Source organism: Podarcis vaucheri (assembly GCF_965113315.1).
Source record: "Podarcis vaucheri genome assembly, chromosome: 1".
In the NCBI taxonomy this organism is placed as follows: Eukaryota; Metazoa; Chordata; class Lepidosauria; order Squamata; family Lacertidae; genus Podarcis; species Podarcis vaucheri.
In genome coordinates this window covers 90,652,405-90,679,383 of record NC_138759.1, presented here as the reverse complement: position 1 = coordinate 90,679,383, position 26,979 = coordinate 90,652,405, and the positions used below count along the sequence as shown (strand labels likewise).

The window sequence follows — 26,979 nt, the reverse complement described above, 5'->3', positions numbered from 1 at the left end:
CTTTACTGGTACAACTGCTGCCTTTACCATAACTCTCAAACTGGATTGCCAGCATAAAGAGGAATGGTTCTAATTTGGACTTACAGAATGTTCTGCATGAACATGTATAATTGTTTAGCAGGAAAAAGAGAAACCTCTAGGGAGACATATAAAGCTTGATTACAGGAATCCCATCATGCAGCTTTCAGTCAGAGGTCAGGCCGAGGAGTCTCCTGAAGGTCCTACTACCATTTCCTGTCAGCAAATTTCACATTGATGGAGTTTGCAGGAGTCAATAGTCCATGGGTTTTGGCATAAGCTGGTTTAGTTTTTGGAGAAATTTTTATTTCAAAATTTTGAAGCAGCTTCAAGGATAAAAAAACAGAACACTAGAATTAATAAAAAGTGGATATGACAAAGGCAACAAGAATATTGATAGTCCTAGCAGCCTACATTGTGGCAGAATCCAGAATCCAGTGGTACCTCAGGTTAAAGACGCTTCAGGTTACAGACGCTTCAGGTTACAGACTCCGCTAACCCAGAAATAGTACCTCGGGTTAAGAACTTTGCTTCAGGATGAGAACAGAAATCGTGCAGTGGCAGCGGGAGGCCCCATTAGCTAAAGTGGTACCTCAGGTTAAGAACAGTTTCAGGTTAAGAACGGACCTCCAAAATGAAATAAGTTCTTAACCCGAGGTACCACTGTAGAGGAAAGAGCCTTGTTGATTCCCAACAGTGGCTAGAGATGTGCTTTTGTGAAGCAGCCATCTCAAAATGTTCATCCCCTAGCAATTGGCATTCATTGCCCTTTAACATGCACTTCCATTTACCTGTTATGGCTAACAGCTGTTCTCTGTGAATACCTATTTTGTAAAAAGCTCTCTCATCCAATGGTCATCATCACCACATCTTGTAGCAGTAAGTTCAGCAATTTAATTATGAGTTGTGTAAGTACGGTCTCTCCTTTGAAACTACACTCGAACTCTCAAACTACCAGAGGGGTGAGCCATTGATCCAGAGAGAATATCCTAGGGCACTACAGAGACCCCACGTGGTGTCCACTGAAGGAACTTGAAGTGGAGCACTGGCAGTTCTGGGGTACACTACTCCAGTGAGACCTTTTCAGAGTAACTGGATCAGATGGTGTGCCTTCTGAGCAGCTTTCACCCCTAGAACCCCTTTTCAGCTATTAATCACTGGTGATGAAAATAAGCTGCTACTGAAAGGGCCCAAGTATTGGGCCCTTTGCTTTAGTCTGCAGAGCCTTGTGTGCCAGGACAGAGTGGAAGAGTTTTCCATAAACACTCACTGAACAGTTGTTTTTGGAAAGTCCAAAGACTGAACTAAGGCTGCAGTCCTGTGTGTGCCTGAGAGCAAATGCCATGGAACTGAGCAGGGCTTACTTCTGAGTAAACATGCTTCGGATTTATTTCAAGGCTTCATTAGTATGCACACTAGCAGTAAGTCCCACTAAGCAGAGTGTGGTTATTTCTCAATAAGCAACTGCAGGAGTGGACTGTAAGATTGTGCTATGGGGGAACTCGTAGCACAACCACTATCTGCCCAAAGCCAGCTTGCTATAGGCCCCAAACAGCTGATTGGCACTGCTGAGATCAGCTGCAGTATGGAGTGCATGGTAGGGAAATCCATGGCACAGCTGATGCCGATCCAAAAAAGGTGGGATATTATTGCAATAAAAATAATAATAACCTGAGCTTCCTATAAGTGCTGATCAACTGATTGACACTTACAGCAAGCCCCAAAATGGGGCTTGGTATATAGCCAAATATATTTGCATGACTATCTTGAATTGAAGCTATTCATGCAAAGGATCTTCCTCTGTGGGTGCAGTTTGAGACACACCCACAAAATATTTTTTGTTCTGTTTTATGTCTGAAGGTCCTGTCAACCTGTCAAAATGACTGACATGGGGTTGAGACAGCCAGGATCTGGTTTGCTAGTTAGATCATGTTCCTTACCCCTGCCTTAGCGGAAGGACAATATCAGAAATTATATAAGTGAATGATTTCATTATATAATTCAAATTAAGAATTGGGAAAGCTAGCTTATTTGCTATTACAGATCACTCTTAGGACCATAAATCTATAGCCTTTTTTAATTTGAGTTCAACAATACTGGCACTTACAGCCAAATGGCCCACGTGACTTGCACCAGTGGAGCAGTTTGAGGATTGGGTCTAACAGTGTGAACCACTATGTGTCTACTCAGAAGTAAATCCTATTAAGTTTGATGGGGCTTGCTCCCATGTAAAAGGGTACAGGATTGCAAACTAAGTCACTCATTGGCATTGCATTTATAGACCCCAATCCTTGCAAAAATATATACAGTGGTACTTCTGGTTGCGAACAGGATCCGTTCCTGAGGCCCGTTCACAACATGAAAAGAGCGCAACCCACAGCGGCATGTTTGCGCATGCGCAGGTTGCGATTCGCCTTTTCTGCACATGTGTGTGATGTCATTTTGCGCTTCTGCGCATGTGCGAATGGTGAAACCCGGAAGTAACCCTTTCCGGTACTTCCAGGTCGCCGCGGGACGTAACCTGAAAGAATGTAACATGAAGCGGACGTAACATGAGGTATGACTGTACATATGCTAAACTTTAAACATGTGAGCAGTCACACTGAAAAGAAAGTTATTGCTGGTTCAGGGAATTAATCTGCATTTCTGAAATACAAAATCACACATATTTTAAACATTTTATATAGCAAGGAGATGTGCTTTAGTAGCCTGCTTACCTGTATTAGTGCAAGGTGAATTTCAAGTTCAGCAATTCTTTTTCCTATACAACTACGTATACCATAACCAAAGGGGATGGAACCAAAATTATCCACTCTGTCCATATTGCTTTTCCTTAGCCAGCGCTCAGGCTGGAACTCATTTGCTAATGGGAAATTCTCTTCCTGATATGATGTAGCATAATGACAGAGTGCCAGCTGGGTCTAATGAAACAAATGAACATATATTTATATATAATTTCCCAAATGCCTGTTAATGAACTACTTATAGTTTCCTAAATATACATTTTATGCCATTTAATATAAATTCAGATTATTCACAAGGATCAACACAATTGCTTAAAAAGTTTTTTAAAAATTGGACAAGCTAAGATGCTAAGAGTGCAATCCTATATACATGTACTCCGAAGTGAGTCTCACCAAGTTCAATAAAACTGGATGCCCGATGTGTATAGGATTTCAGCCTAAATCAGACAAAACAGAACTGACCCATTTATAAAAAAGTTTGCACTAAAACCTATACTTCTTTAACTTCACAAAAAGCTGCCATGCTCTCTAGATTCTTCCTCCTAGAAAAAAAAAGTGTGGCTCATTAGGTCTACCTTAAGTAACTAGTGTGCTTTATGAGCGTGTCTCATAGCAACTATGTGTGTGTCTCCAAGCAATCTCCCTTCAAGGAGCACACCATACTAAATTTGACATCCTCTCACATAAAAGAAAACCAGGTGTTTGGTGATTCAGTTAGTTGTATCAGCATAATCAATTACTTTTATTGGGAGGGTTATTGGATGCATGCCTGAAATGCAGCTTCAAGGCAAAATCCATTTTAAAAAACCACTACCCTGCTTTTGGGATGCGGGTGGCACTGTGGTCTAAACCACTGAGCCTAGGACTTGCCGATCGGAAGGTCAGCGGTTCGAATCCCCGTGGCGGGGTGAGCTCTCGTTGCTCGGTCCCTGCTCCTGCCAACCTAGCAGTTTGAAAGCACATCAAAGTGCAAGTAGATAAGTAGGTACCGCTCTGGCGGGAAGGTAAACGGTGTTTCCGTGCACTGCTCTGGCTTCACCAGAAGTGGCTTAGTCATGCTGGCCACATGACCTGGAAAAACTGTCTGCGGAAGCGGATTAACACCGGCTCCCTTGGCCAGTAAAGTGATATGAGAGCCACAACCCCAGAGTCGCCTGCGACTGGACTTAACTGCCAGGGGTCCTTTACCTTTACCCTGCTTTTGGCATACCATTCAGGGGCAGGGGATGAAAGCAACCAGCACTGTGGAAGAAAGCGGGCCAAGGGTGGTCAGAATGGATGGTTCACCAGTCTTCTCCTTATGTCCAGTAATTTCTCCATTCAACAGCATGGCAAAGGGGAATACTGAAGCAGCTCATCTCATGTACCATGTCCCCTGATACATATTACCCACAAGGTAAAAGACCTCTACCAGCTAACTTCTGTTCCCATTCTTCGGGTTACTGTTTTACCCAACTTTTTATCGGTGGAGAGCAGAATAACATGTAATTATACAAAAAGTACAATTTCAAGTTACCAGTTCCTACACTCAATAGGTTGAAAATACCATACAGTATAATTTTAGAATGTTTCTTTAAAAAATGGCACCTATGTTTTAAGCTAATGACTTCACATGGCCAGGGGTGTTCCTAGGCGCTTTAAGCACCTGCTGCACATGCTCACAACACAAATTTGCATGTACTAATTCATGTGTATAAATGTCTCTGAAAATTCAAGATGGTGTATGGCTGTGCCCAGATGTCCAATAAGCAAATGAATTTTCTTCTGTTTTTAAGAAGGTTTTTTTAATAAAGGAAATCTGGGTCCCAAAGCAAAAGAAAAGGAGCTTGGGATCCTGAATAACATTTCTGAACATGCCTAAAATTAAACCAGACTTTCACATAATAGCTCATTTCCTAGCAAAGGCAGTTTCACGTATCCAGAGTAAATCTGTGATTTCATCCTTTCCCACTCCTTTCACAAAGCCATTGTACAACTCACCCCTTTAGGTATCAAGTATCCTCCAACAATCATATCTTTCTGGGTTACTCTACCGTTTCCTGGTAACACTGGATATAACCTACAAACAAGTGTCAATTAGATATTCAGTGCCTGTAATGTTATATTTCTTTAGAATTATTTGAAGGTGCCCACAAATGGGAAGATAGGAGGAATTCAGTGAGTAAACACTGCATATTTGGATTTTTAACAAGGTTTTGACAAAGGCCTTCAGCAATGGCCCCTATATTTTTAAAAATAGTATTAATTGGATAATAGAACAGGGCCCCAATACTAACTAAATTGTTGGAAGTACAAGGTAAGAATAAACTTTTTTTTTTTTTTTACAATGTAGCCAAGTAAACAGGGAGTCTGCTTCAAGACTGATGCCTCTTAACAAATTGAACAGTGAGGCAGCCAAGGTCAAAGAAAGCACCAATTTATTTAGGATGGCAAAATCTTAAAAAGATTGTGAAGAGACCTAAACTTATGTGCGGCATGTCATTGGACCCATGCCTTTAGCAAGGCCACATTCTGGATCTGGTCTTCCTGACTGGGCAGAAAGAGGATGATTTGAAAATGAGGGATTGTAAAAATCAGTTTCTTGTCATGGTCAGATCACTTCCTGCTGAGATTTTGGTTTTCAGCAGCTTTTTATCTCTGCAAAAGCAGGGGAACTATTATAACTTATTGGAGGCCGATGTATGCAACTAATTTCCAGACAGCTCTGGGAGATTTTTTGGCTGATATGATTGGTGCTCCCTGTCATGTGCTCCTTGATCTGTGAAATAAACAGGTGACCCAGGCTATTGGCACAATCACACACACCCCAATGTCCTCTCCCACTACATACAGCCTGACTCCTTGGTATACACCAGAGCTTAGGACAATGATATAAGCTGGGACATCTTGAACACAAACAGAGGAAACCTCCAGATGAATGTAGCCAAACTAGAACCCAAATAAGGGCTCATTATTAAGCCTACTCAGTGGCAATGAAGTCAGCACTATTATATCCAGTAGACCTTTCCCAGATACTGCAGGACATTTTATATTCTGACTCTAAAAAGTTGGTGGAACCAATGGTGGCTCATTATAACTTGTTTGCAAATCATATTGAGAATAGAGTTGCCTGCATCCATGAAGACATTGACTTCGCTATTATAGCAGGTGAATCTCAAGAGATATTTAGAACATTATCTGGTTCTGTTTTTTCAGATGAGCTTCAGTTGGTATGGCTCGAGGACATGAACAAGGTGTGTGGATTGGTGTGGACAATCACATGTGCTCTTAACCCATGCCCTTCATGGCTGATAAAAAGTAGTAAAGAGGGGGATGGGCAGTTGCTTTTAGTTAATTAGTGTTATTTCTATGTATTTGAAATTTTGTAATATATTATTTTTATAATTGTACATAAATTTGTAGTAAGCACCAAGTAAATGTAATAAACCACTACTAATACTAACAACGACAGCAGCAACAGCAGCAACAACTACTACTATAACAAACTGAGTGATTGGGTAACAGACTGACAGATGAAATTCAATGGAAGTAAAATGATAAACGTTCCTAGTTTCATATATAGAATCTAGATTGGCTAAAACCATACAGGATCTTGGGTGTATCATAGAAAACTCATAGTCCTACAGCAATGAAGAAGATAAACTCAATATTAGAAAAGGGGCTACACTTAAATGGAAGTATCATTATGCCATTTTTTAAATCCATGATGCAGTCGTCTCACCCCATCTCAGTAAGAGTAATGTCAAGCTGGAGAAAACATAGAAAAGAGCAATTTGCAATATAAAATTATACATGTTTACTCAGGAGTAAATCTCACTGTATTCAGTGGGGTTAATGCATAGGATGGCAGCCTAAAATACTGAAGGAGATAGAGTATTATTACTATTATAACTGCAGCTATAATCCTAAACACACCTACTAGGGAGTAATCTCTACTGAACACCATAGAACTTACTTCTAAGTAAATGTGCATCTGATTGTGCCGTTAGAGAAGATATGCAAGAAGTTTACAAAATTGTTTTGTTCTGTTCACAAACCACAAACTGATCAGATAAACATGAGAGGAGTTCCATCTCATGCAAAACATATCAAATTAAGAAATGCTTCTTTGTTAGTTTTGTATCGTACTTGTCCACTATTGCCACTTGATCCTATGCTGGTTACTAACATAAACTGTCTTTCAAAAAGAATTATCCAACTTCATTGAGAATAGTCTATCAATAACTATTAGCCGTGCAAGTTAAAAGGGAAAGTCTATCTTCAAAGACAGTCTGCAACCAACTATCTTTACTAACTAAAATAGTGTCTTTCTCCAATACCTTCCTTGTAATCTTCATTGAGGCAGCTGACTAGATTTTATTCAGGTGAAGTAGGAACCCATGGTTTCCTGTTGCAATAATGAGCCTGCATAAGCCTCAGGCTCATATGTTTTCTCTCCATGCACAATAAACAGAAAGCCAAGGTTTCCATTACATCTGAATTTTGGGAAACCATGGTTTTTTTCTAAGTGTGATTGGTTAGCAAACTAGGATATAATGCCACAGTTTAAAACTGGTTTGTTTTAACTAACCACGCTAAGAACATACCACAGTTTCCTGCATTCAGACATAAGGGGGACAGTGGTTAGTTGAAAAGATAAAGTAGAAGTTCTCAATCTTCTCTCGTTGCATATGATAGGGAATGGGAGAGGAGTATGCAAACAGACTCTCTTGAAATAAGAGCACATTATGTAAAAAAAAAATCACTTAGTTTAAAGAACTATGGCAACTTTGTGAAGCTGCAGGTGGAGCAAGTTTTTGAACCTACTGGCACAGTACTCTGAATATTTAACTCAAAAGGAACTCAGAGAAGCTTCTCTGCAATGTAGGGAACCTACAGCCCAATTCAAAGTCTGCTTAGTCAGCAAAAATGTCCAATTGAATTCAACGTTGCTTGCTTTTGTAAATGTGCATTGAGATGCAACCATAAATCACTATTTAAAACTACAGAGAATAGTGTGACATACCCTAATACAAATAATGAAGGGGCGGTTAAAAAACACAATTGCAATTTAGCTAAAACAAAGACACAAAACAAGAAAGGAACAAAAACGTTTAATGGTCAACTTAGTTTTTCTGCACTTACCTCAAGGTTTCTTTGAGAAGGGCTCTGATCATTGGTAAGTTGGGGACGTCATGTGCATCAGGGATTTTATCTTTCCCCAAGTTATTGACTATCTCTTTATATACAGAATGCTGCACTTCCGGGTGCTTTGCTAAAAGGTACGTCGCCCAGGATAAAGTGAATGAAGTCTAGGGCAGGGAAGAGACAGTACCAATGGGAGGGAAAACATTCAGTAACATTTGCTAAGCAGTAGCATTTTTCATTTTCAACCAATGGTTTATTATAACCTGAACAAAACACAGATATGATTATTATTGTTCTTCATAACAACAGCTAATTTTTATAAAGCTCTTACCCAAAGAGCACAATCCTATGTACTTTAACTCAGAAGTTACTGACTTCCCATGGTAACCATGAGGAGGAAGGGGCAAACAGCAGTTACTCCACTCATTCCAGTTTTGTGCTACGCTGCCTCCAGTCCCTCATTTCATTATTTTCATTATGTTCTGCATTATCGTTTTTCTAAAAAGCTCTGGACAGCTTCTCTCGGTAGAGGCTGGGAGCCGTGCCTAACTGCATAAGAAATTGCTGTGAGCCAAACAGTGTCTCCTCTCAGGTTCCCAGCTCCTTGCTACAGAGGGAGATATAAATTAAGACAAATGCTCTGATAGCACAAAACATTGCCAGATCAGGTTCTATAAAAGAGCTTGCTTCAAAACTAAAAGTCGAAATGCATGTATAGAACATATATATTTGACACACTTTGTTTTATTCTAAGGTCCTCAAGTTAATGTCCCCGCCCTTCAGGCTTAAAATCAGAAGCTACTAAATTCAGGTGTGGAATTAGTGTGGAATTAGTTTTAATTAAAGCAAATTATTTATGTTAAATAATATCTTAATCATACTTCCATAGATTTTGCTGGGGAGAGTATTATAATTCAAATCTGTAACATAAGGTAAAATAACATCAGCTCACCCTTACCAAGGGCCAGCCCTACCATGAGACAGAGTAAGGCAGCTGCCTCAGGTAGCAAATACTGAAGGGCAGGGAATCCTGCACCCACTAAAGTCACTGCCCTTAAGATGCAGTGGAGGATGTTGAAATAAGATTCAATCGCCTGCTGAGCTTTTCTACATGGAATGGGAATGAGAGGATGAAAGTTATCGCCCTTTGCTTAAGGCAGCCAAATGCCTTGGGTTGAGAGCCAGTGTGGTGTAGTGGTTAAGAGCGGTAGTCTCGTAATCTGGGGAACCGGGTTCGCGTCTCCGCTCCTCCACATGCAGCTGCTGGGTGACCTTAGGTCAGTCACACTTCTTTGAAGTCTCTCAGCCCCACTCACCTCACAGAGTGTTTGTTGTGGGGGGAGGAAGGGAAAGAAGAATGTTAGCCGCTTTGAGACTCCTTAAAGGGAGTGAAAGGCAGGATATCAAATCCAAACTCTTCTTCTTCTTCTTGGGTTGGCCCTGTCCTTGCCTGATGGCATGAAATACCATTGTAACTCTTATTACTTAACAACACACTCACTTTTGCCTTGCCATCTTTCTTAGAGAAATTCTGATAATGGTATTTGTTTTACATATATGTAGGCAGAAGCAGACTAGTTTGCTGCTCCTCAGACCTCAGCTATAGCTTTACAGATTTATAGAATTTATTTATGTGTCTGAGGTAAGTCTGATATTAGAGAACAATGCAACAGCGGGTGACATGGTGGGACTGCGCCACCCATCTGACCTCCCATCTGGCTGAGTCACTCCAACATACCGGGATGGAGAAGGGGAGGGGCACAGTGGCAATTATGACAACACAGTGCAAATCCACCAGCGGGAGGGAGCACTGGATTGACCTTGCCGCCACCACACCCCTCCTTCTCTCCGTTCCAACATGTTGCAGTGACTCAGCCAAGCAGAGGTCAGGTAAGTGGTGCAGCCCCACTACATCATTTGCTGCTGCAACAATCAAAACATGAAATGCTGTTTATACTGTATTCTATAGGAAGGAAAATAACTCCATATTTATTTCTCCTTGGTTGCCTAAAAGCAGGTTTGTTTTTTGCCAATTATTTTTATTGATTTTCCAAATTGTTACAAATCGAACCAAATTAATTCAATTTAATATGCCTAAATGGAGGTTGTATCTTGCAGGTTTAGGGATATTCTGTCTTGAGATAAATGGACCAGACAGGGCCAGCCCTGCTTTGAGCCAAGGTGAGCCGTTAGGCTTAGGCAACACATTGGAAGGGTTAATGTGAGTCCTGATCCCATTGTCACCCTGGATTGAAACTCAGACAAGGGAGAAACTAAAACAGTCCTGATTCTCTTTCTCTCCCTGCCTCGCTCTCTCATAAGGAATTTAGGAAATGTCCACTGAACAACAATAACAGCAATCATATTGATAATGTAATAACAACAGTCATAGCAGTAAACCTACTGTATCAACTCCTGCCAAAAGCATCTCAGTCATATTGGCATAGATTTCTTCCACTGTAAGTTCTTTACTATTAAGCAGAGTTGTGAGAAGTCCACCATCTACCTCTTTCCCCTGGTCCAAAAGGGACTTTATATCACGTAATTTATTGTCGACATGAATTTGACCTTTGCGATGAAGAAAGAAGAAGGGGGGATACATTTGTTAAACAGTGAGATTTCGTTTCTCAAACTGTTATTTCTCATTTGTCATTTGGTGACAGCAACCAACACAGGTTTAGAGCAGTGTTTCCCAACCACTGTTCCGTGGCACACTAGTGTGCCGCGAGATGTTGCCTGGTGTGCCGCGGGAAAAACTAAAAAATCCGAAAGTTTTTTTTTAAAAAGTCAAATTTTCGATTGGGGCGCCGTCACTAGATGACCCCTGGGGTTCCCTCCCTCCCTCCCGCTCTGCGCCTCCCTCCTCCTTCTCCTCCTCCTCCTCCGGGGAGGCCCTTCCTGGCTCTCGGCCAAGGCTTGGCGGCTGCCACTCACTCACTCGCTCGCCCACCCATCCCTCCATCCCTGCACCCGGCCTCTCCCCCTCCGTCCCCGGCAAGGGGGTGGCCAGGATACGTAGTCCCCTCGCCCTTGGGCTCCACGCCCGCGCGGGGTGCGTGAACTACGTTTCCCAGCGTGGCCTGGCGGGCCGGGCGTTTTGTTTGAAGCGCTCTTCTCCCGGCCATGGAATGAATGCAGCGGCGGCGGCCGGGCGGGCAGGGGCTCTTCCGCGCAGACCCCGCGCAGCCTGCCTGCGCCCCCGCGGAGATCGGGCGGCAGGATGGAGCCCGGGGATCCCCGCAGAGGCGGAGCGGCGGAGGCGGAGGCTGCCCCCCAGGTAGGGCTGCGTCGGGGGGGTGTTATTTTTGCAATGCTGCATCCGCGCCGGAGGGGACACATCGGACCGTGGGGAGACCCCTTGGCGGGCGTGCAAGGCAATGCATGCGTGCAGGCGTTGCATGGAGTGCAATGCAATGGCAACGCGGCGCCCTGCATGCATGCATGCAACTTCCACCGGCGCTCCGGACTTGGCAGGTGAGGGGGGTCCCCAGTGGGCGGCAGAGAGAGCCGGGAGGGCGAAGGGGAGCCGGGGGGGAGCAGCGCTGCTCCCCGAGCAGAGCCCGGGGGGAAACTTCGGCGTCGTTGCGCCGGGTGTTGGAAGCGGAGGCTGGCGGGGGCCCCTCACCTGCAAAACCTGGTCGCCTCTCATATATTTCATGCATTGCATTCATCGCCCGCTTTCTCCTCCAAGGAGCTCCCGGGGGCGCGTGTGGTTCTCCCCGTGTTATCCTCGCAACAACAGCCCTGCGAGGTGGGTCAGGCGAGTGGCCCAAGGGAGCACCCAGGGATTGTCCTGGCCAGGTGGGGTGATTTGAACCCTGCTCTCTGCCCGGTCTTCATCCTCATTTAGCCCCCACATGTGCATGACTGTGCATGACTGAGGTTTCCCCCCCTCGTCTTGGCTATGGTGTGAGTCTGTGCTGTTAATTAATGGGGTTCTGCCTTCGGAGAAGATGAGCCAGCCCTCAAGGAGGTGATTATGTAATTTGCTAGCAATTCATGTCCCTCCCGGCGTGACGCTGCGCGCTGACGTCACGGGGCTGTAATGGTGGTGTGCCTCGAGATTTTTTTTCATGAAACCAGTGTGCCTTTGCCCCAAAAAGGTTGGGAAACACTGGTTTAGAGTTGTGTGCTGGTTTTTTTGTAAGCTCATTACACATTGCTTGCTAGAAAACTGTTCTAGCTCTGCTAAACAAAGTGATCTGCTGGGCAAAGCACATAACTACAGCCCCACATAAATTCTGTTATACAGCAAATTATACTCAAAGCGGGGGAAGCGGCATGGCCATTAACACAGCTGAAATATGAGATTTTCTTTTCTTTTTGCTTTCTAGGTAAGGTGCAATGAGAAGTCAGGCTCAGTTGAGATGTTCCTCTAAAGTCTCCAAACCATAGTTTGGAAGATGATGAATGGCCTAAAGCAGGCGTGGTGAACCTCATCCCCAAGGTCCGAATGCAGCCCTCTAGGTCTCTCTGCCTGGCCCCTCAGACTCTCCCTGGAGCACACACCCTCTTCTCATGCCCCATCCCTTGCTGGTCCTGCTCTGCGCCTCCCCTGGCTTCTTCTGCCTTGCTGGAATACATCCTTGAACTGCACTAATGCCTTGCTACATTTATTAAGGAAGAGGAAAACATTGCTCTCCAAATTACTGCAAACTTATGAAACCAAAATGATTTAAAAAAACAAAACAACTTACTAAATCTGAAGAGTCCATCCCATGATCTACAGAATTCTCTCCAAGGTTTTGGGATAATTGGACGAAGCCATTTGGGAATGGCTCCTGCATACATGGTAGTCTTGAAACTACTGAACATCAACTCCAAAGCTTCAATGTATTCCACAGTGTTCTGGGGGATCTGGTTTTCCAAGCACCCCAGGCGGCACTCATACAGAACAGTTGCCACTCCTACAGAATAAAAATACCTTGGGATTTATTCTTTTCCTTTCCAAAGTAATTCAAAGTGCAGAACTAAAGAAAGCTAGCAAACACCCCCACAACAAAAACCAAAGGCCCAGTCCTATGCACATATCTGGGAGGGAGGCCCATTGTCTCAACACACATGGGATTAAGCTGCATGGCTATAATATTGTCTGTACATTTACACCAGTGCCGGATTTACGTATAAGCTAAACAAGCTATAGCTTAGGGCCCCACTCTCTTGGGGCCCCCCAAAAAAATTAAAGGAAAATTGTAATTCACTATTAATATACTTCTTCTTAATTGTATTTCAGTTCAACAATTACTTTGATAAAATACATATTTTGTTATGTGCAAATGGCTTTAGATACCTATTAGGTCCATAAATGACCATATAGCATATATTCAACACTAAAACAGTAATAATTTGTTGTTGACAAAGGACAGCTGGACATATAAAGGGCCCCATTACCTTCAGTAGCTTAGGGCCTCATGAAACCTAAATCCAGCCCTGATTTACACACAGCATTTTTTGTGGAGTAAGGCAACATACACATAGCATATGGTGTAATGGTGCAAACACTGAATAATGCACTACATTACACTGAAGAGGAATAATGTACAGTGCAACTTTATCCATCTGCAGCACAGATGAGCAATATATGTGGACCAATGTATGCCTCTTAATGACACCAGCTCCATCCACTGTTGTCCATGTCCATGTAGTCTGTGAGCAGCCGTCCAACACCACATGTGCACTTTGCAGGCAAAAAAAGTCAACTACCAGTGATGTACTGTGGAATGTATTGTGAGACAATTATATTGTTCTCCTTAATAGCTGAATACTGCTTATCCAGACATTGTACCTTTGTGTAGAACATAAGTGTGTTCCTTTTGCCAACTTGAGTAATGCAAGAACAGTTGTTGTTGATGATGATGATGATAATAATAATAATAATAATAATAACAACAACAAGCAATAATGGTTGATGAAACACCAACACAGCCACATCTTCTAAGAATGAATGATCAATCTCACCTTCCATTGAATACTTGAAAAAAAGGCTGTTAACATTTGTCACTGTTTCCCCATCTTCTTCTTGATTTCTGAGAATGTGGATTCTCTTAATTAAATCTGCAACAACTTCATTAACTCCTCCTGAGAAAACGGCAACATCTTTGGGTTTTACCATTTTTTGCCTTAGTACACGCCTCATTTTTAGCCACTGTTCCCCTTCTCTGGAAGAAATAACAGTTTAAAATGATCTAAATAATTATTTATGTCAATAAGTAAAAAAGAGAGCATCTCTCGTTAGAAAGCCTTAACCAAATGTGTCTATTCTTGAAAGTGTTGTTGCAGGAATAATATTTGTGTGCTGACTATTCAATCATTTAGATTCAACAAGAAGCAGATAGCACATTGCCTTACTGGTTATATATTACATATTTTACAAACTGGTCCAAGTCCAGTTTCAAGATAAATAACCATAAAAAGAGATAGCAGTGCCCTTTAAGTTGCCCATCAACAATTAGCACTTGAAAAGCAGACTGAATAGGCAAACAGTTCACCTGGTCTCAGCTGTCACTACTACAGTATTGAGGGGAGATCTGATGTTAAGCTAGTGGACCTGATGGAGGTCACACTTCTCCTTCACCCCACTGTGCCCTTGGGGTATGTGGGTGGCTGCAGTGGGAAGGAGAGGCTCAATAAGCCCCATTTACATAAGAAGTCGTTTAAGCAAGCAAAATGCTGCAAGCAAGGTGATACAAGTGGATATTATACTTTAAGTCTAATTATTAAATGTTCGCTTTCTCAGTTGTGCCATGCCATTTCAAATTAAATGCCATTCACTTCAGTGGACTTTAAATATATATAACAGTGGGGTTATTGAAGCCTAACATACAATGGTTTGACTGCATATTAAAAATGGGTGACATTCTGTGTTAGTCAAATACCGAATAGATCCATTGACGTTGATGGACTTAAGTTATTGGTTTACTCTGAGAATGACTAACATTCCAATAATTATTATTATTTTTAATTTGACTAACATTGTCACCTTACGCATTTACTATGGGGGAAATGGAACATTCCATCTCTAGACTTACAAAAGAAATACATTACATGCATTACAAAAGAAATACAACTGTAGCATTAAGATGTTGCTAACCTTTACTAATGTACAGCCTAGTTCTTACTACATAAAGCACTTAGCTGCTGCAATGTTATCATGTGATAAAAGCAGAAGAATGTCTGTGAGTCATAAAGGGATTGGCTTTCTTTGGAATAAGCACATTGCATCAATAATTACTCTGAATGTTCCCTAAAGGCATTTGCCAACACTCATCCCCATAGGTATATAATCATGCTACAAGCACATTCTTTCAAGAAACGCATTAATCAAAAACAGTTTAAAATGTATCATCAGTGTCTTTTGTGTGAAACCCAAAGGTATAAACATTGTTTGGCAGCGTAATGCCAAAAATACCATTGCACTCACGCAGATATAAGTCCTGTAGCTCTCCCTCGTAGATCCCTGTATTCCTGCCAGGAATCCATGTCAGCTCGTTGTGGCGCGGATCCTTCTTCCCGAAGAACCTGAGCAACCATGTCTCGATCTGCAATGGATACAACTAGTTTGGGACCAAAATGAGACTTGAAAATTTTTCCATATTCCCGAACGTGCTTCTGCTATGAACGAAAAGTAAATTTCAGATGAATACATTATTCATTCTTACCAGCAAGAAAAAATATATTCATATGGCTATGGAGTTAGAAGTAATGAACTACATTATAGCCTGGTTTCCCAGATTCCCTGGCACCTGAAAAGCTGCTGTTGCAAAACTCAAGGAGCTGAAGCAAAATGGGTTTTAATCTGATTTTAATCTGAGCCCAGGGGTATTCCCCCAGGGCATGGTTCCCTCTTCATAATGCAACATTACAAGTTCTGCCATGGACAAATCTGTATTCTGACCCAGGGAATTAAAAACAATATGATCGCTTCAGGCATTGTACATAATTTCAAGAACTTGAAGTAAAAGGTCAGGTGTGCTTTCTGTTTTGCCCAGTTGTGAAACTTATGAAAATGCTCTCTTTCCACCACCCCAGTGGTCAAATATGTTTATTAGAGTTCAGGAGAATGTGTTGTTAGAGCATGCAAACAATATATATTTATAAACGTTATAAGTGTTTGACATAGTCAACATTAGATGTGTCTGAATAATTTTTTACAGTGTGTTAGGACTGGAATAAGAACAGAAAGTTAAGAAATTCCAACAAACCTGAAATGGAACTTTGCCCACATTTTTAAGGATTTGAAGTGACATTTTATTTATTTTACTTTATAATAAAAAGTTAACAAAGCAGTGTACAATAAAGGAAGATAAAGTATAAAATATGAAAGATTAAGAACTTTATACAGTGGTACCTTGGTTCTCAAATGGAATCCATTTCGGAAACCTGTTCAGCTTCCAAAACATTCAAAAACCGAGGTGCGGCTTTCCATTGGTTAAAAGAGCTTCTTGCACTCAGTAGAAGCTGTGTTGCACGTTCAGGTTCCGAAAAACGTTCAGAAATGGAAGTATTTACTTCTGGGTTTTTGGTGTTCAAGAACTGAAATGTACGACAATGGAGGTGTTCCAGAACCGAGGTACCACTGTAAATGGAAGTCTATAAAGCCAGTAAAACAATTATACAGTTATTATTCCATAAAATGGCAGGGTAAATGAAAGTCTTCTTAAATAAAAATATCATTGCTGGCTGTCTAAATATCAGAATGCTAGGTGTTTCAAAATGTAAATTATTCCAGAGGGCTGGAGCTGCAACTGTAAAAGCCCAGTTTCTAGTGTATGCTAAGCACACATCTGGGGCATGCAGAACTGAATAGTGCTGTTTCCAGGCAGAGATATATATATGAAGAGAAAGAGTCTCTTAGGTAACCTGGTCTCAAACTGTTTAGGGCTTCAAAGGCTAAAAGGAAAACACTGAGGTGAGCTCTGTAGCAAGTTGGCAGCCAGTGCAGCACCCTCAGGACAGGTGCCATATGGTGCTGACTGGCTGTCCCAGTCAACAACCTATCTGCAATATTCTGCTCCAGCTGTAGTTTCTGGACTAAGCTTAAAGGAAGCCCCACATTAAATGCACTGCATTAATCCATCTTCAGGTTGCCAGTGCCAGGACCACAGCAGGCAAGCTTCTTTTCTTAGGCCAGGAAAAGTCATAGCTGTCTAATCAACTAAAGCTGACACAAGGCCACATGCTCTTCATGTGACACAGGAGACTATACACCGGTAAATCAGGGGTCAGCAACCTTTTTCAGCCATGGGCCAGTCCACCATCCCTCAGACCATGTGGTGGGCCAGACTATATTTTGAGGATATGAAAGAATTCCTATGCCCCACAAATAACCTAGAGATGCATTTTAAATAAAAGTACACATTCTACTCATGTAAAAACACCAGGCAGGCCCCACAAATAACCCAGAGATGCATTTTAAATAAAAGAGCACATTCTACTCATGTAAAAACACACTGATTCCCGGACTGTCTGTGGGCCGGGTTGAGAAGGCGATTGGGCCTTAGGTTGCCTACCCCTGATATAGATATTCCTTCAGAGGGAATGCAACCCCACCTAGAACAGGGTGCTGACCTATCTCCCAGATACAGAAACCACTCACCCACAGGGCTTCCACACTGCCGGGTTTTAAACTAAAAGATGGATTCACCTAAGTTGTTGTGCGCTCAGAATGAGGTCTGCTCATGCCGTGGAACTCCCACCTCCCTCCATGCTCTGCTCTGGAAGGCTGGGGAAGAAACGCAGAACAGGTTTGGGGGCATGCTAGGGGGCACATGGGCAGAAGAGATGGGGGAAAGTCCCATTGTGAGAATATACTTCCTTCCCCACATGCATACACCACTTAGCACTGTACTGAATTTCTCCGTAGGTTTATTGGCCCTGAGCTCTGTGCAGAGCCTGTACTCCTGACTCAGATCTAACAGAGGAATAGCTATATTTGTCTTCAGCATACTGGTAACACTTCGTTCCAAATCCCAACACCTTCATATAGATATTAAACAGCCTTGGGAAATAATATTGCCCTGCAGAACCTCATAGTACAAATTGCAGAGGGGCAAACAGCACTCCTCCAAAGCTACTCTCTGGTACCAACTCTGCAATCAGTATGGGATCTACTAAGTGCCCACAACACCATGCTACAAAACCAGTCCAGAAGGATACTGTGGCCAATGGTATCAAAAACTGCTGAGAGATCAAGCAGAAGAAGCAAGAGCATACTCCCCTTCTCCCAGTGAAGGTCATACATCAGGACAAACAAGGCCAATTCAGTCCCAAATCCAGATCTGAACCCAGACTGAAATTAGATGAAAATAGCTCCTTCCAATAATGGCTACAGCTCATCCACCACAACCATTTCAATCTCCTTTCCAAGAAAACACAGACTAGTGGGTTTGTTTCTAGGAACAGCCATGTTAGTATGCAAAATATTCCATTTTTGTTCGGTTCTTTCTTCTGCAATACTTTTGGTTTTCCCATTTCTTGGAAAAATCTATTTATGGTCTATATACTGATTGCCAGAGGGGGGGAATACATGCCCTTAAATGTCCCCACCTTACAGCAGCTTTAATCTTTTAAATACATTGCAAAATTATATATAATTTTAGAGGGAAGAAGGCTTATTCATATAGCAATGAATCTCTGCCAGCTGGAGACAACAAGAGGACAATTATGAAAGAAGAGCTGGTGAAAAACATTTGAACTATGAAGAATTTTAAAAAGTGCCTTCCCTAGCAGATTATATGACATAAAGATGAAAGATTATACTTTGTTTAATAAATTGTGACTGAACCACTTTATTTCAAAACTGAGCAACAAAGTCTATTTAAAGCAAGAAAAACTAAAGTTGTGCTTGAGAATTCTGAGATTCATCTGGAAATTATGCTCAGCATTCAAGAACTACGGCTTGGATCTTAAACTGCCCTTCTATGAATAGAAAGAACTCTCATCCAAGGAAGGCTTCTGCAGGCAGAGGGAAAGGTGGTGATTTTCATCCATTCCTCCCCCCCCCCCATGTTGTTCCTGGAGGTCCCTAGGCCTCCAAGGCATATTTTCAGAGAGCACAGAGGGCTGCAGAAAAAGAACAGAATAAGTGAAAATCACATTACCCGGCATGTGCCAGCTGGAGTATTCTGTGAGAGTTCTGCTCTCATGAGAATTTAGGGATCCAGTCTGCTATGGCCTGAGTAGTGCTGCAGATAAGGGCTTTCTTCACCAAAACGAAACAGAAAATCTAAATCTGGCAAATTATTTTTAAAAACCTCCTAATAATCCCAATGACGTTTAAATGCTGTGCTGTGAAATATTGCCTGCTCACTGCGCTCACCAATGTCATACAAGCATTTAATCTTTGTTCAGTCATTAAAACACTGTTTATAATTTATGTCCGTCCATCCCACTAATGTCACATACCACTTCACATTCAAATATATAGATTTTTGGGGGGTGGGAAATTCATTCTCTGCTTTCTTGCTTAACAATGCAGAGAACACATTGCATAGCTATAGCTCTTCTAAATGAAAGATGTTTCTCTTTAACCAAAGCAGAGCTAGGCATAGATGTTGTGGCCTGGCTTAATGTTGGAGTCAGGTTACTGACAAACAGAACCTTCATTGTAAAACCACTCAACTCCCTCCCCCACTTTCACATATGGTGTGATGCATGGAACATTCTGCATGTCAGACTGCATCTTTTAAGTAGCTGCTGTGATTGCTCAAAGGTTTCAGATTATTATTTTTTATTCTATTCACTTACGTTCTTAACAGAGTTTTATTAATTCTTTTAGAGAGTTGCATAAGTGTGGTGGTTTGCATAAAACTCTTGAACAAGAAAGCTACACAGTATTACAGACTGAGTCATGTACTTGCTTGCTACCACTTCCTGTAGCTTCCAATAAACTGTAAATGGTTTATTTCCCTACATGGATGTAGAATTGAAACAAAATGTTTGAGTTGATTATTTAATTAGCTATCCCCTTTCTATTGTGCAACCAACAATGTGAAAGGGTAGCTTTTATGTCAATATTTTCAATAAATGCATGGGTGATATGAGGAGTCTAACATGCAGATGCCTTTGTGAAGCCCACAGGCAGGAGTTGAGGGTGTAGCAGCCACTAGTTTTCAGAGCCGTGCTTCCTCTGAACTTGAAGGTAATATACAGCAATCATACCAAGTGCTGAGGCCTTGCTGATGAATTGGAACAATTGTCAAATAACAGTAGTATGCTTGTGGAAGACTCTTGAGAGTCCTATGGACTGCAAGAAGATCAAACCGATCCATTCTTAAAGAAATCAGCCCTGAGTGCTCACTGGAAGGACAGACCTTGAAGCTGAGGTGCCAATACTTTGGCCACCTCATGAGAAGAGAAGACTTCCTGGAAAAGACCCTGATGTTGGGAAAGATTGAGGGCACAAGGAGAAGGAGATGACAGAGGACGAGATGGTTGGACAGTGTTCTCGAAGCTACCAGCATGAGTTTGACCAAATTGCAGGAGGCAGTGGAAGACAGGGGTACCTGGCGTGCCCCATGGGGTCACGAAGAGTCGGACACAACTAACTAAACAACACCAAAATGCTTCTGGAAACTGGACCCTCTTTCAGTGATATTTGGTGCTGTTCTTTATTAAGTGTTTGTGAAATAATCTTGATATCCATGCTGAGACCTCTTTAGTGACTTAATGACATGAGTGGACTGTTCTTGGTACAGATCAGAACCTACTTATACTACAAATCGCACCTTGGATTTGTACTGGACAGGACACTGGAGATCAATACATGGGAAATGTAGTTACAACTACATGGATAAATCCTTACCTGGTGATTAGCTTTATAGTGAACACAGCCTTCTTGGGAGAGAGTAATAGTAGTTAGGATAATCTGCCTATATAAAGGCTAATGGTTACAAACGGTTTCTTGACTGCTCTCCAGGGAATTTCCTTCAAATCAATATTGCAAGTTGTCCCACTGAAGTACTAGTCAACTTCTAAAGCAAGCAGATAGTAATGAGCAGTTGACACTATTGTTCCTAGACACACTATCCTACATGCCACAGTTCATGGTCAGGCTGCGCATTATGCTTCATGCGTAATAGAAGCTAGGCTTCTTGTTTTTAATCTAAATAATTACAGCCAGGGGACAGGAAGGTTATTCCTTCCCTCCCCAGTTGTGACCCTCCAGCAGTTTCTTTTCTTAAAAAAGAAGAAAAGGAGTCCCCATTGTTGCCCATTGTCTCCCTGTCTCTTCAGGTTTGATCCCTAATATTCTGTAGAGTTTAAGACAATGAAGAGGTAGGGATGACCAAACACACACCAGAGCCTGTGTTCTTTTGTGGCAGTGGTGGTGATGTGAAAATCTTACTTACCGTATCTACTACCACTGTATCCACAGTAGTCAATCAGCTGAACTTTCCTGGGTAGCTATGGGCCTGTTATATCCAGGTCTCTAATGGGACAACAAATCAGCCCTGGTTATCTGCTGTGCTACATTTGCTAAATGTGTTGCAAGAAAAATTGTATGTATACAAGCTGATTTAGATGCTACATTGACGGAGAATAACATTTTAGATGTGTCCTTGCCTTCTTATTACATTTGCAGAATGAGTTTAGTTGTTGAATTTCCTGAGCAGGTAGATTGATATTTGGACCCAAAGTTCCTGCCGTGGAACAGTACCTCTGCTAGTGCGTGGGGGTTTCTTTCTTGACAGTTTTCACCTCTTGAAAACTGGTTCCAGAGGAAGAGGGGATTGAGATGAAGAGAATTGGGAAGGGGGTTTAATTACGAGCCAGCCTTCAATCTGCAATTAATGGGCAATGTGACTTAGAATTTGGTAGGTATTTATCCCACAAGCTTTTGGATAAGCTTGCTAGGTTGGTTACAGAGATTGTAAATGCCCCTTTTATATGAGCATGTAGGAAGTGGTGGTAGCGGTGATGAAATCTCCTTTTGCAAGTCAGTCCCAGAAGATGTCAGTAAGTCATTTCCCTAAGTTTTCGTATGTCTTTTACTCTCTGGTCCTTCCTGTTCCTTCCCTTCCAGTTCCAGATTTCTTCCATTTCCTTCCCTTATTCAGTGTGTATAAGGTACAACTGAGCAGCAAGACAACAAGATTTGGTGAGATCTCTATATGCTGTTGCCATCCCACTTTATCTTTCCAGGAGCTGCATAAGATCTCACATGGCTTCTAACATGCCTAGAACTTGGATGTAAGTGAACTGGCAAACTAAATCCAGAAAATACTGAACTGATATTCTGAGTGTGTGTTGTAACCTTTCAGGTTTACAATCTGAAATCAATGCATTTGACTACTTAGCCCCCAAGCCAATTCTGAAGTATTCTTAATTGCATATAAAGACCTGAACAACTCTGGACCAGTATGCCTGAAAAACCAAAATCCTCTCCATTGCGTAGTAAGGGCTTTTAGATCAGCCAGCAGTCTTGCCACAGCCTAATGATGATCAGCTTGTGGTAACAAGGAAGCAGGCTTTTTCATTGGTGGCACCAGTGTTAGGAAATGCATCCCTTACTTAAATATAAGAGGTCCCATCAGTATTGGTATTCCACTGGTTTTTGAAACATGCTTGTTTACACAAGCATTCCGTTAATCTCTCAAGAGTCTCCTATTTTAATTACTGTGGTTTTTTAATTGAATATTTTAATTGCAGATTCTTTTAACTGGATTGTTTCATTGTGTGTTTTAATTATGGATATTTCTATTTGATGGATTGCACAGTTGGTTTTTATACTTATAAACCACTAAGAATGCTCTTTTGGCATTAATCCATATAGAAACGAATGAATAACAATTTATTAATGTATTAATAATAATATGACGTTGTGATGCATTTCTTAACTCCTGTTTGCCCCCACCTTTACCTGTGAGCACTAAGATCCACTGAGAATACCCTCTTAAATATATTAGCAGGATATATCATATCTTATCTTTCATTAGCAAGGGAATATGAAAGGACCCCTCAGCGGTTACTCACAACTACAAAACTTCCCAGTATGCAGTATTTGATGGTCAAGGTAGCAACACACACACACACACACACAGAGAGAGAGAGAGAGAGAGAGAGAGAGAGAGAGAGAGAGAGAGAGTAATCCATTTTAAAACCTGCTGAGGCCAACCTCCCGAGGAAAATAAAGCAGTCCCACATGTCGAGCAAAACAACCGGTCCCTGGGATGAAAGGCTTAGCGAAGCAGATGTAAAACGTTAGCGCTGTCAAGTGCCAGGAACAGCGTGGATGGCAAATGCACCAAGTCCTTCGGGGCGGGGGTGCAAAATGTGTTTTTGTGTGGTGTCAAAACACTCCTGGCTCCATAGCAACCCTCCTGTTATGCGGCGGGGGGGGGGGGCGGGGAAGGGCTGAGCACAGAACCAGATGTGGGCAAATTAGCAGCCAAGCACCAACCCGAAGCGGGGAGGGGCGGGTGGGGAAGGGATCTTAGCGCTGCCTCTCTTCAAAATCACCCTGCCTCCCCCCCCCCACCGCCCCTTTCAGGCTGGAAAGCAGACAACTGCTGGTCCCACCACCCTCCACAACCCCACGTCACGTGGGGCTCATCTCCCCGCCAGCATATGGGGCGGCGAACGGAGGAGTGTGGTTCCTTTTGGCTGGGGAGGAAGAGCCCTCGTCGCCCACATTTGGGCACCGGGGAGCTGCGCGAGGATGAGCAGCCGTGGCCTCCCTGCGTCTCCTCCAGCCGCCACCGTTTCGCGCTCTCTTTCGATAGGGAGCGAGGGAGAGGGAAGGAAGAAAGGAAGGAAGTTCGCCGGGAAACGGGGAGGGTTTCAAAGCGCCCGCCTCCGGCTGAGGGGACGCTTGTGCAACTTTCTCGCCGGCAGCTCGTGCTGCTGCTGCTCCCCCTCCCCTTTCTCTCTCGTCAACCATATCTATCTATCTTTCTATCTATCTATCTAATCTATAACGTGCATATATACTCAACGTCCCCCCTCCCCAGGGGACCTGTGTAAACGAAGGCGACAAAATGGTCTCTCCCCGGAGCTGAGGAGAAAGGTGCGGGTTTCAGCCCTGCGACCCTGGAGCTCCCTCCCTCGTCAGCACCGCGGCCCAGAGCGGTAACCTCACGGACACACAGACGACGCACGAGGCTGCGTCACGCGCGTCTCCCGCCACGGCGAGACGGTCCGGGGGGGAATAGTTCGGAATAAAAGCCTGGACCAAAGTCTCGCGCTCAGACATTTCCGACCGCAACACCTCCTTTTCACGTTCTTTTCAGTCCCCTCAGAGCATCTGCCACAAACAAACAAAAAACCACCTCAGAAGTCACGCTTCACAGTGGCGTAGCGTGGGGGGTGCAGGGGGGGGCCGGCCGCACCGGGCGCAACATCTGGGGGTTAGGGGGCTCAAATCCACGGGTTAGGGGGCGCAAATTACTTGCCTTGCCCCGAGTGCTCACAACCCACGCTACGCCACTGACGCTTCAGACTTCAAAACTATTTAAATACAGCTAGTTATATTTTCTGCCACCTATTTTCTGACTTGTGGGTAAAGTTATCAGACTATATATATATATATGAACGACACACACACCCCTACAATCTCTCTAGGTTGTATCTGCAACCCGATATTTTACAAAAGGGTTCATCATATACTCCTCTGGAAAACAAAGCAAAGGCTACGTCTTGGGGAAATAACTGATTTCATTTTCTGAATGGGGGGGGACGGGGCACACACACAGCTGCCCTCCTTGCTTCACAATCAGACGACAAGGGAGCCCTGCGAGGGGAGAGAAATGCGTGTGGAATCTTCCTGTCCCACCACCGTGATTTACTCGCTCTTTTGTTGCCCAGTTTCGTCGACCGTCTCCTGCCACGGATCCCCTTCCGCTCAATGGTACCTGGATCTCGTGAATGCGGCTAAAGCCATCCTTCCAGAAAAACTCGACCAGGTTGGAGAAGGTCTTAGGTCCGGGCATTTCCCTCAGGCTCCTCACTCTCTGGTGGCTGGGGTGCTGGCAGGCGTCGAGGAGGAGCCCCCGGGCTCCACGGTCCGAAGCTGCCCCCATCTCCTCGTCGTCGTCGTCGTCTTTGTCCTCCGCTCTCGCAGCTGCCTCCTTCTGCCCCTCCAGGGACGGGCTGCCTGAAAGTTTGGGCAGCTGGTGAAGCCTGCTGACAAAAGCCGCGCCGCCAACGCAGCTCCTGCGAGGCTCCAGCACCTGCCTGCAGTCCCTTCTCAAGACCTTGGCGAGGAGAGACATTTTCTCTGTCTGCTGCCCTTCAGGGGCTGCCGCCTTTCATTGAGTCGCGGCTCCTCTGTGCGATTTCTCGTCCAGCAGTGCTTCTTCCCCAAACTCTTCGCTGCCTGAGCATCAGTTTACACAGACCATTATTAAAGGCTCCCTCCCCTGAGGCTGGGAAAAGGCGGAGTGGCGGCATGTATTCTGTTTCATTTAGGTCAGAAGAAATGCCCCACATGAGTGTCTGATCTGAAACTGGTCAACATGCAGGTTTTTCTACTCTCCTCCCCACTGTTTTGGCAAAAAAAAAAAAAAAAAAGGAGGGGAGGATTTGGCTGTGAGGCGCCTCTTTCTCTTGGTCGGCTTGGTTTCCATGTGTCAGCTAATGTTCAGCCAGATTCCTAAACTGCACAAAGAAGGGCACTCAGTGTGCAGCAGAATAACCAAAGGGGGAACCCTGAGTTATTCTGTACACAGAATGCTGAAAATGTATTCAAAACTGCATAAATGACACATCTTTGCCATGATGTCCTCCACTGATCCTGATAAGTGTGTGCATGCATGCCCTTTGCTTCTTACATATTGCTGGAGTACTATAATAGTTTCTTGTAGCTGTCTAACATTTTCCAGTTCAACAGATTTGCTTTACGTCAGACCTGCCGGACATTGCATAACACTCTCGTGCAACAGTATCCATGCCTACCATTCTGGTTTTGTTTACACAGAGAATCATCTAAGTTTCAAACTATATTGTAATCTCTCTTTGAACTTTTCAAAAGTTAAAACCAATGAAAACCGATCAACATCAGTGAGCTCGCAGCTCTGAGAGAACCTGAACAGATTCTTCCCCTCACTTCTCACTGCGTAAGTTTTCTTCTGACTTGCCCAAACGTAGCGCTGTTCTTGGCTGAGTTTCTGTCTTGGCTTTTCCTCTACTCCCGCTCTGCATTGCTGCTATGTAAATTTTAAGTAACAACAAGACATAATTTTCTATAGGATTATCAATATGCCAGCATCAATATTTTCTCCATAACTAGAAACAGTCCTGCTAACACATTCCACAAGGGATACTGATGTTATTTTTAGTCAATAGAGTGCAATATATGTGCCAATGTAGGACATAAAGCAATAGAAAGCCAATTTTAAATTAATGTTATTTGCTTGTCAGTGTTTGGTTTTCCACTTATGTTGCAGACCAGGAGTGGTATCTAAGTCATAAGAGAAAACTCACTGAATGGAAGAAATTCAACATTTTCCTGTTATGAGTTTTCCTATCAGTGCATGCATTTCTGCTTGCCAGATGGAACAATGTCCCCCTCTTTCCCTCACATGCTGTTCTGAGGGTTCTCCCAACTCCACAGACCTAACTGAGGGAGTGGGAACACGCAGGCAGAAAGCCCTGGAACGCCTTGTGCTGTTTAGTTGAATCTAGCCCAATGGGTGGTATTAAAGTAAATTTTACTGAGAACAGAGTCAACAAACTGAAGCTCAATCCAGATAAGACTGAGGCATTGTTAGTGGGCCTAGATCCATCCTAGACCAGATGGAGAGGAAGTTGCTTGCACTTGATGGGGTTACACTTCCTCTGAAGGTGCAAGTGCTTCTGGATCCATTGCTGTTGCTTGTGGGTGGCCTTGGTGGTGCAGAGTACCTGCCTTCAGCTTCAGCTGGTTGCCCAGCAGTGCCCCTATCTAGACAGCAGTAGCCTAACTTCTGCCATCTATGCTCTGATAACCTCTAGATAAGATAACTGCTATGCACGGGGCTGAAGATAGTTTGTAGACTTCAGGCGGTGCAGAATTCAGCAGCCAGGTTGCCTATCAGGGCAAGATGGTTTGAGCATATAACTGGCTTGACTGCACTAGCTGCCAATTAGTTTCCAGGCCCAATTCTGGAAGTGG

The 26,979-nt window shown here is 43.2% G+C and overlaps 1 protein-coding gene across 3 annotated transcripts; it reads right to left on the bottom strand.

Annotated features, from left to right (window-relative positions):
* Positions 1 to 6: 6 nt before the first annotated feature.
* On the bottom strand, positions 7 to 25,630 carry CYP27C1 (cytochrome P450 family 27 subfamily C member 1). Of its 3 annotated transcripts, none has more exons than XM_082238445.1 (9): positions 24,740 to 25,630; positions 15,310 to 15,500; positions 13,848 to 14,047; positions 12,587 to 12,796; positions 10,294 to 10,457; positions 7,887 to 8,053; positions 4,743 to 4,821; positions 2,736 to 2,939; positions 7 to 344 (listed from the first exon to the last, which is right to left on the bottom strand). In XM_082238445.1, the coding sequence occupies exons 1-9, from the start codon at positions 25,097 to 25,099 to the stop codon at positions 225 to 227; spliced, it is 1,695 nt and encodes a 564-aa protein (XP_082094571.1). In that variant the 5' UTR covers positions 25,100 to 25,630; the 3' UTR covers positions 7 to 224. The 3 variants fall into 3 exon arrangements, with proteins under 3 accessions (XP_082094571.1, XP_082094572.1, XP_082094573.1); XM_082238446.1 differs by having other exon boundaries at positions 15,310 to 15,497; positions 24,740 to 25,622; XM_082238447.1 differs by having other exon boundaries at positions 15,310 to 15,427; positions 24,740 to 24,880.
* Between the last annotated feature and the right edge of the window lie 1,349 nt (positions 25,631 to 26,979).

Bases quoted from the DNA above. Each gene is read 5' to 3' on its own strand.
- CYP27C1 (XM_082238445.1), bottom strand. From the start codon at position 25,099: ATGTCTCTCCTCGCCAAGGTCTTGAGAAGGGACTGCAGGCAGGTGCTG. The intron at 15,501-24,739 runs GTACCATTGAGC...TTTCGTTCATAG, and splicing joins GCCGCATTCACGAGATCCAG to CAGAAGCACGTTCGGGAATA. The intron at 345-2,735 runs GTAAGCAGGCTA...TTATCCTTGAAG, and splicing joins TTCACCTTGCACTAATACAG to CTGCTTCAAAATTTTGAAAT.